Source organism: Leopardus geoffroyi, chromosome B2 (genome assembly GCF_018350155.1).
Source record: "Leopardus geoffroyi isolate Oge1 chromosome B2, O.geoffroyi_Oge1_pat1.0, whole genome shotgun sequence".
Lineage (NCBI taxonomy): Eukaryota > Metazoa > Chordata > Mammalia > Carnivora > Felidae > Leopardus > Leopardus geoffroyi.
The window spans coordinates 130,414,637-130,436,250 of NC_059332.1; the positions used below are offsets into that span (position 1 = coordinate 130,414,637).

The window sequence follows — 21,614 nt, forward strand, 5'->3', positions numbered from 1 at the left end:
AATCTTATTTCTTTTCACTATTAAAAAAAAAACCCCAAACTAATAATGTTTCCCTCCTGGTTTCTTCTACTAATTATATAGTTTTATTTTTGGCATTTGAACAGATCCTTGGAATTTTTTTTAGCGTACAGAGGGAGGCAACCCATTTCTCTTTGTCCCACGACCCCCTCCCCCCCCCCCCAACTGGCCTAATATGATTTGTTGAAGAATCTTATTTCTTTTCACTTATTTGAAATTCCACGTTCATCAGTTCCTAAAGATGTATCTAGAGATACATCGCATATTTAAATGACTTCTTACACAATTTAACTTTTTTCCTGCCCACTGCAGGAGGTATGGTCTTGCTGGATTGAACTGCTTCACTATTTGGATCTGGAGACCACTTGGCTGAGCACTTTGGAGGAGCGGATGAAGAGCACAGAGGCCCTGCCCGAGAAGACAGATGCCGTCAATGAAGCACTGGAGGTGGGAACCTGTGTTATGGGTGGTGGTTCTCTCTGTTGCCATGAGGCCAAATGAGCATTCACATGAGGAGCATGGCTCTTTCTGTGGACAAACACATCGGCTTTCTTGGTAGCATTCAGTGTGACTTCTGTCGTCTGAAGTATTTATACAATCATGTATATTTAGATTACGGTGAGCCATGAACTCAGCCTCGTGGGGTGGTTAGCTGTTTGATAATTAGTACATTTAGACATTAGTACATTTAGTAAACACCCTGATGATTTTCCAGCTTGTTTTTGCCAGTCCCCGGATAAAACTCTGCCTCATGCTATTAGGATAATTGTTCTCTTGTTTCTTCATGAAGTTATTTTTGCTCATTGGACAGTGGCAACCACGGTGTTTTCAATGGCTCTTGCTCTGTTCTCTTTAGACGTGAAAAGCTGGGGACAGGTTAAAGGGGTCAGTATGTGAGGCCTGGGATCCTGTCCTAGGAGGTTGTCCCCAGGCCTAGGCTTGAGCTCTATGAGACCAAGAAATGTGCCTGCTTTTTCATTGTTCCCAAGTTACCAGCACAGTGTGTGACACACGATAACTTAATAACTATTTCTTCAATGGATTAAAATGTGAAGAGGGTAGCTTTGCCTAAAATAAAAGAAGAGGAAGAAGGTATTTTTCCTTTTAAAACTGAAGGGACACAGTGTGGTAATTGAGTGGGTGACTGGACTGAAGGTCAGAAACAAGTCAAATGTGGTACCTAAAGTCCAAGAGCCAGATGCTTGCTTGCTGGAGAAAAAAAGATTGATTCTCAAATAAAATAGCAGAGTGAGAGATGGAGAGATGGAGAGAGTAAAAAAAAATATGGAAAGCGTACTTTAAAAACGATTTTCCTGGGGCACCTGAGTGGCTCAGTCAGTTAAGGGTCCGACTCTTGATTTCGGCTCAGGTCATGATCTCATGATTTTGTGAGTTCAAGCCCCGCATTAGGCTCTGGGTGGACAGTGCGGAGCCTGTTTGGGATTCTCTCTCTATCCCTCTGTCTGCCCCTGCCCCGCTGGCATGCACAGGCACGCACTCTCTCTCTCTCAAAGTAAGTAAACTTTAAAAGACATAACATATTTTCCTAATATGAGATTTAAAACACCTGCATTCTAGAAATAAAGAAAATGGAGAGATATGTAAAACAAGATAGGCATTTTTAAACATTTTGGCATATTTCTTCCTAATTATTAGTTTTTGAAAATCCATCCACCCTGGAAGGCAGTACATTATAGTAATGGATAAAACCCTATAGCGTCATAACATTGGAACCTTAGGTCTTTTTACTGTGTGTTTTTGTACTTAACCTCTGTGAGCTTCAGTTTTCCCATTGTAATATGGGAATGATATTTAGCCCATATAACTAATTAGATTTATGTATATAAAGTGGGTACATAAAATAGCATCTAGCTTTCTGTGTATGTTGTAGAAAAATGAGTACCTGCTTTAGTAATATAATCAATAACAATTCGAGATAATTTTGCTTGTGTGGTATTATCTTCTGATTTTAAACTTTGCATTACACCATGAACTTTTACCCATGTAATTAATAATTACTGAAATTATTTTTATGTAATTATAGTAACATGGATCATCATTCATACTGAGTTTTCAACTTTACATATTTATTAATACCATGATGGATATTTATGTAATCATCTGCCTCATTTTTAATCTTGCTCCTTACATAGATTTCTAGAGAATGGAATTACTTGTTTAAAAAAGTAGACATTTTAAGATCCTTGGTATGTTTTGCCTCAGTAAATGCATGTATTTTTTCTTCTCCCGTCTAGTCTCTGGAATCTGTCTTGCGACATCCAGCAGATAATCGCACTCAGATTCGAGAACTTGGCCAGACTCTGATTGATGGAGGGATTCTTGATGATATAATCAGTGAGAAACTGGAGGCTTTTAATAGTCGATACGAAGAACTGAGTCACTTGGTAAGAATTGGGACATGCAAGGGTGTTGATTAGGTGTTACGATATAGAGCTCACCTCAAGAACTTATACCAAGAGGAAGAGTTGATAACCAACATTAATAGAAGTGTTTATGGCTTTAAAATACCAAGTGGCGAAGAGTAGACCTAATACTTCAAGGGAAGCAGAACTTGATGATTAAAAAATCTGTCTTTGAGATTGTCTACTTACGGACTATTTAATTTCCTTTAAGGATCATGTTATAGCCATAAGTATTATAACTCATATTATACTAGTAAATATTAGGACCATCCACGTGTGACATAATTTGCTATTATAAAATGCCCTAATCCCTTAGACACCTTTCCAGAATGTATCACAACATCCATGTTCATATCAGTAAGTAGAGAAAAGAGATTGTTTCTTTATAGGAGGTTTGGATGGATATTACATGCTTTCGAACACATACTAAATAATAATGATTGATGCTTAGGTTATGAATAGCATCAAGCTTACTCCAAAAGTGCAGTAGACAGTGGTTCAACATATATGTAAATCTGTAGAACTTGACACTTTGGACAAAAAGAGATTTATATATTCATTCTACTGATAGACATTCTTGCTCTATTTTATACTGTTATCGGTAGGCTTATTGAGGATTCCTAAAAATGCCCTAAATTTGTAATAAGTGACATTTTTGTTCTGTTTAATGTGTTATGTGGGGTATCTTTACTTTCTTTCTTTTTTTATTGAGGTATAATTGAAATATAACATTATATTACTTTCTGGTGCACAACATAATGATTTGATATTTATATACATTGTGACATAATCACCACAATAAGTTTAGCTAACATCCCTCATCTTACATAGTCCCAATTTTTTTTGTGTGATGAGAACTTTTAAGATCTACGCTCTTAGCACTACCAATCTGTTCTCGTATCTACGCGCTGGTTTTTTGTTTGTTTTAGACTCCACATATAAGTGGGATTGCGTGCTATTTGTTTTTCTCTGACTCATTTCACTTAGCATAGTGCCCTCAAGAGCATTTTTGTACTTATCATTGTATATAGAAAGAAGTAAAAATTAATAATTCACTGTAAGATGGATCAGTTACTAGAAGAATCTTTTCACCGTTATCATTGCTAGTTATTATTTATTTAAAATGTAGGCCAGAGTTTTACACTAGTGCTTTGATAGTCTCTTTCTATTCTTGGTGGCCAGAACATAAGGGTTTCCTTATATTCAGCTCTTTATCTTTGTGCTGAGTGACTGATGATTCAATTTTTCCCCTGTGTAGGCAGAGAGCAAGCAGATTTCCTTGGAAAAGCAACTCCAGGTCCTGCGGGAAACTGACCACATGCTTCAGGTCTTGCAAGAGAGCTTAGGGGAGCTGGACCAACAGCTCACAACGTACTTGACTGACAGGATAGATGCCTTCCAGGTTCCTCAGGAAGCTCAGGTACTGCTGTGGATTTGAGGGCTTTTGAGTCATAAAAAAGGCATGTGTAACTGTCTCCTCACCTGCGAGAGAACTGGCCCCCCTTGCCGTTCCAGACTGAGTCAGTGAGAGAGGCTGACCTTCCTCACGGAGCAGGATTGGGTTCTGGAGTTCTTTTGGTCTCTGTGTGAGACCCTGGCACATGATCATCATTGTAAAATTATAGTTATGAAGTTGGAAAATTCCTTCTTTATAAATAAGTGGTGAACACTAGAAGTGACAAATGCGAAGACCTTAGTGTGTGTCCCCCCACGGTAGTCCTGCAATTCAGGGGGCCTGTGTTACTAATAAACTTACTAAAGCCTATATAGGGGTCAGCATATTCTTATGTACTGTGTGACTCTATGGGACTTTTAATAAAAAAAAAAAGACATTCTCCCCTTTCTAATCTCTTTGTAGAAAATCCAAGCAGAGATCTCGGCCCATGAGTTAACTCTGGAGGAGTTGAGAAAAAATGCACGTTCCCAGCCTCCGACGTCCCCAGAAGGCAGGAACGCCAGGGGAGGAAGTCAGATGGATGTGCTCCAGGTGAAGAGGGCAGGCAGCTTCTCTCCACTTTTTGATGTGTTCGGCATAAAGAAAAATTGGAAAGAGCTGATTACTTGGATGCCCTTGTTCTTCTTTGTTTATGACGTAAACAGTGGCATGGGAGTGACGTATTAGAGGTGCATTGTATCCCCAGAAGGGCAGCAGAAACAAAATATTGAATCTGATTTTATAGTTGAGTTGAGAAGAGAGAGAAAGCTAGATTTAGAAGTTATCTTTGTATAGATTTTTCCATGAACGCAAGCCTCTGTCGGTTCTGGTGTGGCTGATGCACTGGGCTGGCTGCGAGCCCGCGATGGAGCACTGCTGAGAGTCCATTAGTGATGGAGGTGAGATTGACCGGGACTCTGAGCTTGTGGTCAAGGGCACTCTGAGTTTTAGGCTCCTGAACTACAGTTTTCAAACAGGTGAGAAAATTTGTGAAGCTTTAATTCCAGCGAGGCCAGCTTCGCCTTTTATTATATCTTCAGCCTCTACACTGTCAAGTAATTTGAGACAGTGGGCTGTGGAGTTCACTCAGGTGATTGGGAAGCCTCACTCAGTTCCTTTAAGGAATGTTTGTCTTGCTGCTTTTTCCTACAGCTTTTCAGCAGTATGTGTTGTGCTAATACCGTCTGCTGAGACAGATTGCCGTTCTGATGCAAATTGCTTATTATGTCCATTTATACAAACAGAGGAAACTTCGAGAGGTGTCCACAAAGTTCCAGCTTTTCCAGAAGCCTGCTAACTTTGAACAGCGCATGCTTGATTGCAAGCGTATCCTGGATTGTGTGAAAGCAGAGCTTCATGTTCTGGATGTGAAGGATGTGGATCCTGATGTCATACAGAACCATCTGGACAAGTGTATGGTGAGGTCATCGGTGGATAATGTGTCCACTGGGTTTTCCAGCTGCTCTTATGGCTTCACCTAGTGCTTACATACATGGTTTATTAATAATTGCTAGTCTATATTGAGCTAAGAATACAGAGTGATGGTGAAAAACAGGTTAAAAATAAGAAGTGTGGTCCTGTCCTTCAAAGAAATTAAAAGAGATGAGACAGACAGGTAGGAGAAAGTAAAATCAATTATTACAATGTAACAAGATAAGCTAGAATAGACATGCATATAACATGATTTAAAAAACAAGGGAAACACATCTTAATCAGAGTATGAAGTTAGGGAAGGTTTTGGCAGAATGTGACTAATAAGCTAAATTCTAAAGGATAAATTTGAGTCAGCTAGAACAACCGTACTTAGAATAGATGTTAGGAATATTACAATGTAAAAGAAAATCATTTTTAAGGAAAGTCAAACTTTAAATTTTAACTTATAAAGTTTAAGCCTAAAATATGAAAGACAAAATTATACTTAGAATGGATGTCAGGAATATTATAACATAAAAAAACCATTCTCTAGGAAAGTAGAATTTTAAATTGACGTTTAAGCCTAAGATGTAAGACAAGAAATTATTTATAAGGCGTTATTACTATTTTAGTCTAGAACTTTATAACTCAGTTGAATAGAAATTTAAAAATAATGTGGCTAAGTGTACACAATCTTAGAATTAGTCTTCTCCTTAGGAGAGTCATGAGGAGGCTTAAGATGACCCCGGTTAAGACAAAAGTCTGGGGGAGTTTGTGCGTTTCAAAATTGCTTTCTCCATGTGTATTGCACACTGCAGGTTTGCATACTCGAAAACTGAAATGTGTGGAAGGATGAACAAATAGGATAAATGTGTGTGTGTGTGTGTGTGTGTGTGTGTGTGTAAGTACGGGTGTGTGTCTGTTGTGAGTATACATGTAAGCATTTATTTATTTAATGAGATATAGAGAGCAAAAGAGCAAGCCTTGTCCTTGACCTTATGTAACTCAGTCCACTGGTCTGTTATTATGTGACAATGCCATGTGAGATGTTTCAGGTCAAGATCATGAGTGAGAAAAACAAGAGAACTTGCCCAGGTAAAAGTTTTTAGTTTCAAGTGACTAGGATGAGGAGGCCTCTGAATTTGACCTACATCACTCCAGTTTCTTAAAGTTACATACCTCTTGCTATATTGAATTTTTATATATCTTTTCATCATATAAGTAATGCATGCTTATTGTGGTAGACTGGTACTTCAGAGAATTTTAAGAAAAAAAAGTTAATGTTAATACTTCCAAATGTCAACAGCCAGAAATATGACCAGTGTTAGCTTCATTCTAGTAAGAGCATTTATGATTTTTAAAAATGTAATTTAAGAAACGATAGACATTCAGGTTTTAGTCTTAATGTTTTTCCATTTTATGCAGGAAAAATGTTTTTATTATTCAGTACTTTCATGAACCTAGATAACACACATTTGACGTTTTTTAAATAAGTATAATCTCTATTAGTTTATTTTCTTATCTGATTTTAAAAAGATAATACAACCTTGATTTCATTTCTCTCATCCTTTGAACCAAATCTGAGGCAGATAAAGCCCTTTGATCTCCATAGTTACTTTGTAGCTGTCAATCTGTGGAAACTGTGTTTTGAAATGTTTCCAATTAGCAACTTTTCACCACAGTGTGTAAAAAGTGCCTTGCTCTCTTTTAAAGAAACTCTATAAAACTTTGAGTGAAGTCAAGCTTGAAGTGGAGACTGTAATCAAAACAGGAAGACACATTGTCCAGAAGCAACAAACTGACAACCCCAAGGGGATGGATGAGCAGTTGACTTCGCTGAAGATTCTCTACAATGACCTGGGTGCCCAGGTAAGGGCAGCTGCAGTGCTAGCCTGTTTCGCTCTCATTTATGTATTTTAAAATTTTACTCTTAGGGGAATGCATGTTTGAATTTTATAGCACTAATAATAGTGTTTTCTTTTTTTTAAATTTTTTTAATGTTTATTAATTTTTGAGGGGGTGGGGGAAAGAGAGAGAAAGGCAGAGAGACAGAGAGAGGGAGACATAGAATCTGAAGCCATCAGCACAGAGCTTGACACGGGGCTTGAACTCACAGACTGTGAGATCATGACCTGAGCCCAAGTCAGATGCTTCACCAATTGAGCCACGCAGGTACCCCAATAACAGTGTTTTCAATTATTCCAGTATTTTTTATTATATTTCGTTAAATCTGTATGTTAATAAATATTACAATGATGAATGATTGTATAGAAATTTGCTTTTAATATTTAATCCAGACTCATTTTTAGATTTTCTTTTTTTGTTGTTTTGTTTTAAGATTATTTATTTATTTATTTGTTTGTTTATTTTGAGAGAGAGAGCATGAGAAGGGGAGGGGCACAGAGAGAGACAGAGAGAGGAAGAGAGAGAATACCAAGCAAGCTCCACACCATCAGTGCTGAGCCCAATGTGGGGCTTGAACTCATGAACCATGAGATCATAACCTGAACTGAAACCAAGAGTCAGATGCTTAACCGACTGAGCTACTCAGGCGCCCCTTTTATATTTTCGATGGTAGTCACATTTCATAAGTTATTCTACAAGAACTCTACCAATAATAATAGCCCCTTTATAAACTCAAGTTACTGTTCTTTGGATTTCTGAATTGAATAGTCTACTGAGAAATATTAAAACATCAAGACTCTGATAAATAGTAAGTGACAGGAAATTCACATTAATCTAGCAGGATCTAAAATCCTTTCAAGAAACACCTATAATTTGAGCATCTTAGTGAATCTGTGGGGGAATTTTTGGTCATTTATTTTGAGTAACTATATTTAGCAGGTTTAATGTCTTCTCTTATTGAGAACTCTGCCCTGAAGTTAGGAAAACAAAACAAAACAAAACAAACAATGACCACCATGTTTAAGTGAAACTTTATTGGCAATGTTGGAAAGCTGGGTTAGATAATATTTTAGGTCCTTCTTGGATTATTAAATATTACCTAAGTTTCTACATCAGCCCCAAGAACACTAGCTGAAACTTTGTTATCATTTTCAGATCAGTAAGAATGAGCAGTGCATATATTTCCTGGACAACTTTTGACTTCACTTCTGCAAGATAAAATTGCTGATGTGATATGTTTGTATCATTTTGATACACTGCGCATCTGGAGCATATAGTGTAGAGCTTCTTTCTGTTATTAAACACCTGAAGTTTTTTTTTTTAAATCAAATATTATTGTATTTATTCATCAACTAGGCATTTTATGGATGGCAGTGGTAGTGTTGCTGGTTTTAATGTTAATTCTCTAGTTGTAACCATGGTTTTAGAGTTAAGTCATTTTCTCATTCAACACAGTTGAGACTTTACTGTGTGTCAGGTATCATAGAGGCAGTGGTGATACAGTGGTGAGCAAAAACATAAATTATCTTTGCTAGAACTTAGGGTAGTGAAGGAAGAAAACATTAAACAAGTAGTCATACAAAGTAATGCCACATTAGCAGTCGGAAGTGTTATGAAGGAATGTGTATGGTGCTTGAAGAGTACAGGTAATTAGCAATTTGGCCCAGTCTGGAGTTACAAAAGCTTCCTTGAAGAAGTGGTGCATAAGCCGAGATCTGAAGGATGAGTAGGAATAGCCTCCTGAAAGCAGTGGAGGAGTCTTCTAGGTTGATGGAATGGTATGTGTAAAGGCCCTGTGGCAGGAGGCAGATGGTACATTTGTGTGGCTCATGCAGAGACAGCAAGGATGGGGAACATGGTGCTGGAGTGAGGGGCGAGACGAGCACGCTAGTGTCTTAGAGTTGTGATAAAGGTTTTAATCTCAAGAGCAAGCTCGCATATTTGCTTTTAAAAGGTCACTTACTGCGGTTTGGTGGATGAATTGGATAAAGGCAGGGATGGATGTGAAGAGAGCAGTTAGGAAGTCACCGTCACGCTCTTACTGAGAAACAGGGGTGGCGTGAACTAGGGTGGAGCAGTGGAGATGGTAGGGGTGAATTGACTCAGACATATTGAAGAAGTGAAATGAGTAGCGCTTGGTGATGGATTAGATGTGGGAGTACAGCGGAGAGGGAGATACAGGATGACCCCTAGGTTTCTAGCTTGGTGACATGGGAGGTCATGGTGCCATAATTGGGAGGAGGCTCTGGAAGGAAAGGCAGAAACATGGAAAAATTATACGCATGTATTGGGCATGTTCACATTTTAAGTGCCTTTGTGAGAATGAATTAAATATATCAGACACTCACAAAGTTATTCAAGTCTGGGGAATATATCTGGGCTGACGCTAGGAATTTTATGAGTCATCTGCTTAGAGATGGTAATTAAAGTTTTCAGTGATGACATTGTCCAGGGACAGGATATAGTGTGAAAGAAAAGCCTATATGAGCCACAAAATAAAAAATAAATGAGTGGGATTACAGCACACTTGATCTTAGCCAAAAGGCCGAGAAGTGATTGAGTGGGACTACATTAAACCAAAGAGCTCCTGCACAGCAAAAGAAACCATCAACGAAATGAAAAGCCAGCCTACAGAATGGGAAAAAAAAAATGTTTGCAAGTCATATATATGATAATGGGTTAATATAAAAAAATATAAAGAATTCATACAGCTCAATAGCAAAAAAGCAAATAATCCAATAAAAAATGGGCAGAGGACCTGAATAGGCATTCTTCCAAAGAAGACATAGAGTGGATCAAGAAGTACATGAAAAAGTGCTCAAACATGACTAATCATCAAGGAAATGCAAATCAAAGCCACAGTGAGATATGACCCTATACCTGTTAGATGAGTAGTGTCAAAGAGAGATAATTCCCAAGAGAATGTGGAGAAAAGAGAACCCTTGTGCACCACTGGTGGGAATGCAAATTGGTGCAACCACTGTGGAAGGCAGTATGCAGACTCCTAAAAAAGTTAAAAATAGAACTACCCAATGATATGGTAATTCCACTTCTAGGTGTATATCCGACAGAAACAAAAAGACTACATTGAAGAGATATCTGCACCCTCATGTTGACAGTCACACTATTTAGAATTGCCAAGGCAACTGCAAAGGAAACAGTCAACAAAACGAAAAGGCAACCAATGGAATGGGAAAAGATATTTGCAAATGACATATCAGACAAAGGGCTAGTATCCAAAATCTATAAAGAACTCACCAAACTCCACACCTGAAAAACAAATAATCCAGTGAAGAAATGGCAGAAAACATGAATATACACTTCTCTAAAGAAGACATCCAGATGGCCAATAGGCACATGAAAAGATGCTCAACGTCGCTCCTCATCAGGGAAATACAAATCAAAACCACACTCAGATATCACCTTATGCCAGTCAGAGTGGCCAAAATGAACAAATCAGGGGACTATAGATGCTGGCGAGGATGTGGAGAAACGGGAACCCTCTTGCACTGTTGGTGGGAATGCAAACTGGTGCAGCCACTCTGGAAAACAGTGTGGAGGTTCCTCAAAAAATTAAAAATAGATCTACCCTAGCAGTAGCACTGCTAGGAATTTACCCAGGGACACAGGAGTGCTGATGCATAGGGGCACTGGTACCCCAATTTTTGTAGCAGCACTCTCAACAGTAGCCAAATTATGGAAAGAGCCTAAATGTCCATCAACTGATGAATGGATAAAGAAGTTGTGGTTTATATACACAATGGAATACTACATGGCAATGAGAAAGAATGAAATATGGCCTTTTGTAGCAATGTGGATGGAACTGGAGAGTGTTATGCTAAGTGAAATAAGTCATACAGAGAAAGACAGATACCATATGTTTTCACTCTTATGTGGATCCTGAGAAACTTAACAGAAGACCATGGGGGAGGGGAAGGAAAAAAAAAAAAGAGAGAGAGAGAGAGAGCCAAAGCATAAGAGACTCTTAAAAACTGAGAATAAACTGAGGGTTGATGGGGAGTGGGAGGGAGGGCAGGGTGGGTGATGGGGGTGCAGATACCTCTTCAAAATACTGATTTTTGTTTCCTGTGGATATATACACCAAAGTAGGATTACTGGATCATATGGTAGTTTTATTTTTAATGTTTGAAGAACCACCATACTGTTTTCCATAATTGTATACTTGAAATCTGCTAAAAGAGTAGATGTTCCGTGTTTTCACTACAAAAAAAGGTAACTATTGGAGATGATGGATGCATTAATTAGCTTGATTATGGTAATCATTTCACTTAAGATGATCACATGGTACAAACGAAATATGCATCTATGAAACTACAGTCAGTAGCAAGAAGTGGTAACACCAGGAGAGTTCTGGGACAGGAAAGCCAGGGAAAAAGGGTATTTTGAGAATGAGTGTAGGCACTGGTTTTGAATTCTTGAACATTAAATATGATGTCCATTTAAAAATGTCCATTTAGATCTGTTGCCCTTGGAGTCATTATTGAGCTTAGCAGAGGCCTTTTCTGTGAAGTGATAGGGACAGAAGCCAGAATGGGAGGAGGTAAGAAATGTGAGGGAGGTAAGAAAATGGTTTTGAGGACTGGTGAGGGAAAGATAGGAGAGAGGATGATCTTAGGGGAGTTGGAGCCAAGGAAGGGAGTTTTGCTTTTTTTTAAAAAACATGAGAGACTTGAGTATGTTTCATAGCTGATGGGAATAATCCTATTGAGAGGGAATGGTTGAATATCTAAGAGGGAGAAGGATAAATGCATAGGTAAAAGCTTTACAACTTGAAACTGCTTAATTCAGTATGTACTAGGTCTTAAAATGTATTGATTAGACTAGGAAGAGCAGATTGTTATAAATTGAACTGTAAATTATTTTCTTCTTGGAATATACAAATCTTTGGTAGCATTAAGTTTTATGATGATTGTATAGCTGCCTGGGCATGTCAAAGTCAGATAAGATCCTTTGAATACCTAATATCTTTTAATATAAATCATGTATTTGTCTCCTAAAGTCTGCATTGAGGGGCTATTAATTTAAAGTCATGAATTTTAATTAAACTCTGTAGGACAAAATATTTCACTCTTAAGAAGGAATTTAATAATGATCACTCCTTGAGGTATGAAAGAGTAAAAATGAACCTAGGGGCCCAGAAAAAAGAAATGTAATTCCGTGTTACTTATTAAGAAAATTCAGTCTTTATGTCATTCAAGAAAATTTCATCTCATACGTGACGTATCTCTCTACTACTTTTGCAAATTGCATCTACCTATGTGCACATAAAAAGAACACATTTTTACTTATGTATTGTGTTGTGATGCCCTTAAAAATGTTATCTCAGCTTTAGATTATGAGTGATACTTTGAGAGTACCATCATGTAATGTAAGGGGTCAGACCAGGCTCAACCAATGGCCATGCCACCCTGATCATGGCCTTAGCATCCTTAAGCTTCACCGCCCTGATCTGCAAAGTAGAAGGGATAGGGCCTATCACAGAGGCTGTTGTGGGTTTTATTGTATAGCATGTATAAGATTCTCTAGTGTAACACGGGAGCTATGTTAAGAGCCTGGTAGGGGCGCCTGGGTTGGTTAAGTGACCGACTTGATTTTGGCTCAGGTCATGATCTCATGGTTCATAAGACCAAGCCCTGTGTTGGGCTCTGTGCTGACAAGGTGTAGGTGGCTTGGGATTCCCTCTCCTTTTTCTCTCTCTCTCTCAAAATAAATAAACATTACAAAAAGAGCCTGGTAAATGTTAGTTCAGTTGATTTTGCTTTCTGTCAACCACAAAAACAATTTAATAATAGAGGTTTATGTTGCATAGTTATTTATTTTAAGTTAAATAGTTAATTACAAAACATAATTATGAAAATCATGCTATTCCCCCCTCAAATTTCTAGGCCAAAGTATATATGTATGTGTGTGTGTGTGTGTGTGTGTGTGTGTGTGTGTGTTTTAAAGTTTATTTATTTTAAGAGAGAGAGAGAGAGAAAGAGAGAGATCATGAGTGTGTAAGAGGGGCAGAGAGAGAGGGAGAGAGAGAGAATCCCAAACAGGCTCTGCACTGACAGCATAGAGCCGGATGCAGGGCTCAGTCTCACAAACTGTAAAATATGACCTAAGCTGAAATCCAGAGTCAGATGCTTAACCAACTGAGCCACCTAGGAGTCCTGTGTGTGTTTTTAAACAGACTTCTTTGAGAGGACTGTAAGGCATCTTCTGTTTAAAATAATAAAAGATACCATTTACTGATTCCTTAACTTTGTTACAAGGACTGGGCCAAGTCCTTTGTCATTTAATACTCTGTTGACAACTTTTGAGGGCTTTGCCTCTGCCAAGGTCACTTAGAAAGGAAGTGGGAAGAGCTAAGATGAAAGGCCAAGATTGCCTGACATTTAACTTCTATGGTATATTGTCCTCCTGTGGAGATGTAAGAATGGAGTGATTCTAGGTGTGAGAGAGAAGGGTTATTATGTATGTCTTGGGGTTTAAGTATGAGTAGAGTTTGGATCTTTAGTTATTGCTTGGATTCACTCTTACCATGTTTATTTCTCTCTCTCTCTCTCTCTCTCAATCCCTCCCCTTTTCAGGTGACAGAGGGAAAACAGGAACTGGAAAGAGCATCACAGTTGGCCCGGAAAATGAAGAAAGAGGCTGCTTCTCTCTCTGAGTGGCTCTCTGTCACTGAAGCTGAGTTGGTACAGAAATCCACTTCAGAAAGTTTGCTTGGCGACTTGGATATAGAAATCTCCTGGGCTAAAGTAAGTTGTAGTTCAGGTTACCTGCCAGTATTATGCCAGGGTCACCTGTGGCATTTTGTTCAGGATGTCATTTATCTCCATTTCATATTAAACATAGCCTTTTCTTGTTTCCCATTATTTTTCCACCTCTGTGTGTTAAGAAGAAAAGAACATTAAAAACAACAATTTTAAGAAGATATTCCTACTTTCTTCCAAAAGCATTAAACTCATGGCTCATCAGTAAGGCCTTTATAGTCATTGAGCTTATGTGGTACTTGAAAACAATCATTGCCTTCAAAATTGGTGACACTTTTTGAGTATTCATTTTTCACAAAGGATTGTGCTGAATTTATTTATTAATTCTCTATAGTAACTTTTGTGCCAGCAACAAATCTTCCTACTGCAAACTACCTGATATAAAGAGCATAGGAACAGAATTAAAAAAAAAGAAAACCAATAAAAGATCTAAGAGTTTTCTGTAGCTCTGTAGTAATTTTGAAATCACAGAGATTAGAGAGTAGATTTGCCAATTCTCCCTTTTGAGGTGGACAAAGAATTGAATAGAACACAAAGTAGTTTTATTTTTAACCAACGCATTCTCTTTTCCTAAATTTATTTCCCAAGAAGCATGTATACTAGAGATACATGCTGAGTATAAATGTTCGATACGGTGACAGAAATTTATTTCAAGTCACAGGTATCAGTTTTGACATCTACAGGTGTTTGCTTGTGGGAAGTGAAGAGAAGGTCCTGGGTGATACAGCCGCTTCTTAATTTGAATACTTCGTGGAGAGGACCCCTGAAAGCAAGTCCAGATACGAGGCAGTAGAATCGCTCAAGAAAAGTATAGTTCTGCGTGGGCTGTGTGAGGTGACAAAGTTGTGGAAGAGGGGATGTAGGAAGGAAAGGAAGAACGCTGGAATTCGTGGGTGTGCTGTGGATGATAATATGTATTAATATTGCAAAAGCAAAGGCACCCCCAATTTTTTTTTGTTAAATTTAAGTTTTTCTTTTTTTTTTAATTTTTTTTAATGTTTATTTATTATTTTTGAGAGAGAGAGAGAGAAGGGGAGGGGCAGAGAGAGAGGAAGACACAGAATCCGAAGCAGGCTCCAGGCTCTGTGCTGTCAGCACAGAACCCGATGTGGGGCTTGAACTCAGAAACCATGAGATCGTGATGAGCGGAAGTAAGACGCTTAACTGACTGAGCCACCCAGGCGCCCCTGCTAAATTTAAGTTTTTCAAGGAAATATTATCTTCTTTGTACATTTTGAAAGCTGTTATTTTCTTATGTTTTTAAAAATTTATTTATTTGAGAGAGTGAGTGCACATGAGAGTGTGGGAAGGCCAGAGAAAGAGGGAGAGAGACAGAATCCTAAGCAGGCTTCTTAGGATTGTCACTATGGAGCCCAACGCGTGGGGCTCAAACCCATGAAACCTGAGATCATGACCTGGGACAAAATCAAGTCAGACACTCAACTCAACCAATTGAGCCACCCAGGCACCCTGCCATTATTTTCTTATTAATAACTGAAGTCCTATAGGCTAATTGAATGACACATGCATAGTGTAATTTAAAAAGATAGAAGCAGGGCTCCTGGGTGGCTCAGTCAGTTAAACGTCTTGACTCTTGATTTCGGCTCAGGTCATGATCTCACAGTCCTTGGGACAGAGCCCCCAGTGGGGTTCTGCACTGACAGTGCAGAGCCTGCTTGAGATTCTCTCTGTGTCCCTCTCTCCCTGCCCCACCCCCACTCTCTCTTGCTCTATCACTCTCTCTCTCAAAATAAATAAATAAACTTTAAAATAAGAAGACAGAAGCAAAAATAATTTATAATCCAAGAATATACTGCTTTCATTTTAGTTTTTTATAGGCACATACATACAAACATGCATGGCCACAAACATTTACAAATAATTATATTGTGTCTAATGTTTTTTGACCTTGTTTCGAAAAACCTTTATCTTTAATATTCTACTTGCAAGTGTTTTTGTATCACACATTGGAGAGGCATGGTATTTTATTGCGTACTTTTTATTGTCCCATTCCCATTTATTTCCATAAATTAGTGCCAATTTTCACTATTGTACAAAATGCTGTGAAGCTTAATCATAGCATACATTTATAATTATTTCTTGAGGAAAAATTCTTAGCCTTAAAAATATTGGCCAAGGGATATATCGATTTAAAATTCTAATACATACTATGAAATTGCCCTTCAGAAATGTACCCACCAGGTGTGAGTGAGAGTTCCTACTTGCTTAACAGCAGACAAATACCATGTTTTAGTTATTTACTACATTTTCCAAAGGTTAGAGGCCATTTATAGCTCTTTTTAAAAAATTGCCTTTTTGTCGTTTTGACCATTTTGGTCTTTTCATTTAGAGCTCTTGACCTATTGCAATTATAAATACTTAGTGTGTTGTATATTGTTCCACTTTTCTTAATCTTTTTTATTTTTCATTTATTATTATTATTATTTTTTTGCCATTGCGCTTTCCTTTCTGTTCTGTATGTTTTTTTTAAACCACTGTATTATGTATTTTTTAAAGAATAAATTCATATTTTTCTTCATTGTTTCTGCTTTTAGTGCTTATAAAAGCCAACACTATTCTCTACTCCAAGGTTGTATAACTATTCACTTATATTTTCTTCTAGCTCTTTTATAGTTTCATCTTTTACCTTTAATGTTTTAATCCAGTGGAATTTATTTTGGTATATATCATGAGGTAAGGTTCTAACCTTTTTTTCTGAATAGTTAACCATGTATCTCAGCACTGTTTATTAATTATCATTTCCCCACTGATTTGACATGCTAAATTCTTTTTTTTTTTTTTTTTTTTTTTTTTTTTTTTTTTTTTGCCTGTTGCTTTGCTTCACTGATCTGACCCTCTGAATTGTTCTTCAGTTGTTTAACTATATGGTTTCATGATATATTTCAACATGTAGCTGAATGGATTCCCTGTCTTTATGCTTCTGTTTTTTTTTTTTAATTTTTTTTTTTTCAACGTTTATTTATTTTTGGGACAGAGAGAGACAAAGCATGAACGGGGGAGGGGCAGAGAGAGAGGGAGACACAGAATCGGAAACAGGCTCCAGGCTCTGAGCCATCAGCCCATAGCCTGACGCGGGGCTCGAACTCCCAGACCGCGAGATCGTGACCTGGCTGAAGTCAGACGCTTAACCGACTGCGCCACCCAGGCGCCCCTATGCTTCTGTTTTTTTTATATACTTATATAAATTTTAGAATTATTAATCTGAAATTATTAAAAAATTCTGTTAGAGGGTGACTGGGTGGCTCAGTCGGTTAAGTGTCTGACTCTTGATTTCAGCTCAAGTCTCACAGTGGTGAGATCAAGCCCCACATTGGGCTCCACTGTAGGCTCTGTGCTGGGTTCCATGCTGGGCTGCAGCATACTTAAGACTCTCTCTCCCCCTTTCCCTCTGCTCTTCTCCTGTTGGAGCTTGCATATGCATGCTGTCTCTCTCTCAAACAAAATTCCGTTAGAAATTTTGGTTTGAATTGCCATAAATTTATAGACTTGTTTTCAGGGGAATTAATATCTCTGTTATAATAAGTCTTTTTAGTAACATGGTATGTTTCATTTTTTCCCCCCCAATGTTTTAACATTCTATATAATGCTTTGGTTTTTTCCTTCAAAAACATTATGTATGGGTGCAAAGATGTTTATTCCTACATATTTATTTGTTTTTGTAAGTGTATAAAAAGTATGCTTTTTCTTTACTACTAATTACTTATGGCTTGTACATAGGTGACACTGATTTTTGCAGATTTAATTTTTAATCATTCATCTTTGTGCACTCAAATCAATTCAGTTAATTTTTTACTCATATCAATTCAGTTAGTTGATTCTCATAATTTTTTAAGGTAAAGACTTAAAATAATGGTATGTTTGTCTCTTCTGGAACTATTCAATTTTAAATTCCCATTTAATCTTATTTCAGGTTTGAAATAATGAAGATGGTAAATTCAAGTCAGAAATTCATAGCACATTTTTTTCACTCGAGTAAATCAAATGGAACATTAGTATGTAACATAATCACCCACTTTTTCAATATTGTTTTCAGATTTAAGAAACATTAATATTTCACAGCATTTTAATGTATTTACACTTAAAATTTATGTAAAATTTTTTCAATGTAAAAATATAATATTTTCATTCCTGAACTTTAATACTATTTTTATTTGATAGCTTAAATATTACTATTTTCAGTGTAGTCATTTTCTTTACAGTAGTCTATTAGCACAGATAGTTGTATATACTGTTTACATTTAATTTCTTGTTAGTTATTTTTATAGTTCTTAAAGACTGTTCTAGTCAATCAGTACATTGCCACTGAAGGTATATAGAAAGGCTTAATTACAGAGAGAGTGGCTGTGGGTTTTTTTTTTTCTTTTCTCCCTTCTGGAGAAGAATATTTTAGTGTCTTTATAAGTATACCAGTATTTGATATAGCCAAGTGAATGTTTAAACCTTGACTGATTTGGGAATTTGCAATTTTTATGCCTTCCAAAATGAAATTTAGTGATGTGAGATTAAATATAAATGAGCTCCTTGAAATGATTTGTTTAAATGTTGGTTAAAAAAAAGGTACAATAGCAGTGGGATGGATATGCTTATGTTACCTTTTGATTGAAACAACTTTGTAGTTTTAATTTTGGGATCCAGCATTTTTGCTATATTTCTCTGAGTATGTGTCCTTTTTTAAAAAGTATTTATTGATTTATTGATTTTGAGAGAGAGAAAAGAGTATTTATTTTGAAAGAGAGAGAGAGAGACAGAGACAGAGACAGAGACAGAGAGAATCCCATGCAGGCTCTGCACTGGTGGTATGGGGCTCAAACTCACGAGCTGTGAGATCATGACCTGAGCTAAAGTCGGTCGCTTAACCAACTGAGCCACCCAAATGCCCCTTGCTGAGTACACATCTTGCCTGGTCAAATTTATGAATATGTGAATCAAGTTATCATTATACCATCCAGAGTATTATTTTTGCCTATGACAATTGTTAACTACAGCTTAGATGTGCTGGTTCTCTTATGATTCAGTTACGATGAAATATTTTTTTGTAATTCTTATACAACAGATTATATATTAAGTCACCCAGTGCAGGGTGTTATCCTTGTAAATAAAGGTAGTATGCATCAGTAGTTTCCTGTAGTAGTCAAGGAGATAAATTCATTATGAAACTTTCAGACTTACGAGTTCTGGAATAGTTCAGCTTTGCCATCTTATAGTGACTGAATATAAAATTGATTCTCTAGGTCTAAAATTATGATGAAGACACTTGGTGTTTGTGTGTAATAAATGGAATTTGTACTTAAAGTGAACAAAACTCAGCTTTTTTACAGCTGAGTTTGTTACTTTTTTGTATTTGCATAATTCAGTGTTTTAATTTTTGTTAGGAATTGAAGAACCCTGAACATTTAATAGGTTGTGGAACATTGGAAACCTTTCAGATATTGTAAATTATCTGGGGGACTCGTGGACTGCCATGCATATATGGAAGAAAAGTTCTTTAAAAATGAAAGTTGGATGAACATTTATAATGTTCTGAAACATCAAGTGGGTGTTGGTATTTTTATTTTCTAGAATATCCTGAAGGATCTGGAAAAGAGAAAAGCTGATTTAAATGCCATCACAGAGAGTAGTACTGCCCTCCAGAACTTGATCCAGGGCAGTGAGCCTGTTTTAGAAGAGAGGCTTTGTGTCCTTAGGGCTGGGTGGAGCCGCGTCCGTACCTGGACAGAGGACTGGTGCAGTACGCTGATGGTATGTTTCAGGATGAAATCTTGTCTCCTTTAGTTGCTGAAAAACCAATACAGCTTTGATTGGAAGTTTAAATCCTGTTTTCTGTGTGTCACAATAATGTTTTGCTTCAAGAGAATTAATTTCATTAAACTACATTTTATTTTTTCATTTGAAAAGATAGTAAATTTCTAGGGTGAAAAATGTCTCTGTTAAGTAATACACCATTTGTGATATACATAGAAATATGTACTTTAATATCTTAGTAAGTGTACCTCTCTTGTTATATTTTAATGATTTGGTATTATATTTATTGTCATGCTTTCATAAACCATATATATATAATACTTATTATGTTCTAATAATGGCATACTAGTTAAGAGCACAGGTTTTAGCATCTCATGGCCTAAGTAAAAATTTTGACTAGTAGCTGGGTGACATTGGTCAAGTCACTTAAAGCTCTCTAAATCTCATTTTTTCTCATACGTAAATGGGCATTATTATAATTTCAACCTCATACAGTTTTTGTGAGGATTATGTGACAAGCAACATGTATAAATAACTAGATAGCTATACTTAAAACAACCAATTTTTGATATTATGGTGTTGATTATGATAATTGTTAAATGTTTTATGTTGTTAGTCTTTAGTTATTCCACTGTTAATTATTAGCTGGATAGAGTGACCTGTTAAATTTCACAGTGGTTTTCTGTCCCTCTTATACTAACAATGAATATGGCAGCCTCCCTCTTTCTTCCCTTAGAGGGAGTTTATTTATAAATTATCATTTTGTTTTGACATATCTGGGATAGGACTTTTTTCAAATTCATAGAATTACTGGGTAATAAATAGAGATAGAAAAAAATAAATTATTGTGTGTTTGAGCATTTACTGGAATCAATCATAATGTGTAGGGCATTGAAGTTCATGGGATCATGTCTTGATTGGTGAGAACCGTACCCAGAATCGATTATTAAGAACGAAACTTGGGTAAATTACTTAAATCTTGCTACATTTTAATTCCCCTATATATAAAACTGGAATAAGAGAACATACCTTACAGAGTTCTTAAATGTTAAATAACAAACGTAAAACTTTTGGCTCATAGAATATGTTCATGAAATATTTTATACATTCATTTTTATTGTAACCAACTTAAGTCCACATTCTCCCAGCCCTTACTTCTATATTCTTCAGTCTGTACTTTCCAAATTCTTCCTTCAAATAATGCCTTTATTTTCCTATTAGAACATTTAACATTAAATAAGTCTGGTGCTCATCAGTTCAGCATTCTTAGAATCCAGATCACTGCCAAAACTTTTCTCATTGATTCTCATTTTCTTTTTTTAAACTATTCTTTCATATTAATGGATTTACAATTTGTTTTCTCGTTTTTGAAATACTTCTCAGTTTTTTTCTAGTTTCCTTTGTCCTATCAAATACAGTTCTTAGAAGTTGTTAATTTCACGTAAGGGCTGCCCCACTCTTTGATCAGGTTCTAAATTCTTGCTTTAGCCTCAGCTATTTTGCTTAGTTTTAATTAGTTTTACTGTTTTTTTCTTGTTTTCACGTTTATTCTCTCACTCACATTTTCTGTCCTGCTTCAGGAAATGTTAGTGAGGTCTGTGCCGGCTATAATATTAAGTGCTGGTGGCACCAAGGTGACAAGCCACAGGCCTATCCTACAATCAGTTACAGTTCTTTGAGCAGGCAGAATCTTATTCAGTGCATATTTTAATAATTCTTTTATATTACTGCTTTTTGAAAGTTTTTTTAATTTTATTTATTTATTTATTTATTTTGAGAGTGAGAATAAGAGTGAGAGAGAGAGAGAGAGAGAGAGAATGAGAATCTCAAACAGGCTGTGCACCACCAATGCAGAGCCCGATGGAGGGCTCAAAC

At 36.8% G+C, this 21,614-nt stretch overlaps 1 protein-coding gene across 8 annotated transcripts in view; it reads left to right on the plus strand.

Annotated features, from left to right (window-relative positions):
- The window catches only part of UTRN (utrophin), a 519,130-nt gene that overhangs the window by 190,306 nt on the left and 307,210 nt on the right, over window positions 1–21,614 (plus strand). For all 8 annotated transcript variants that reach the window (XM_045499918.1, XM_045499921.1, XM_045499919.1 and 5 more), the window contains 8 exons: window positions 331–465; window positions 2,274–2,423; window positions 3,700–3,861; window positions 4,300–4,428; window positions 5,121–5,294; window positions 7,003–7,158; window positions 13,791–13,961; window positions 19,557–19,736. In XM_045499918.1, coding sequence (XP_045355874.1) covers window positions 331–465; window positions 2,274–2,423; window positions 3,700–3,861; window positions 4,300–4,428; window positions 5,121–5,294; window positions 7,003–7,158; window positions 13,791–13,961; window positions 19,557–19,736 — 1,257 coding nt within the window. The remainder of the gene's footprint in view (window positions 1–330; window positions 466–2,273; window positions 2,424–3,699; window positions 3,862–4,299; window positions 4,429–5,120; window positions 5,295–7,002; window positions 7,159–13,790; window positions 13,962–19,556; window positions 19,737–21,614) is intronic.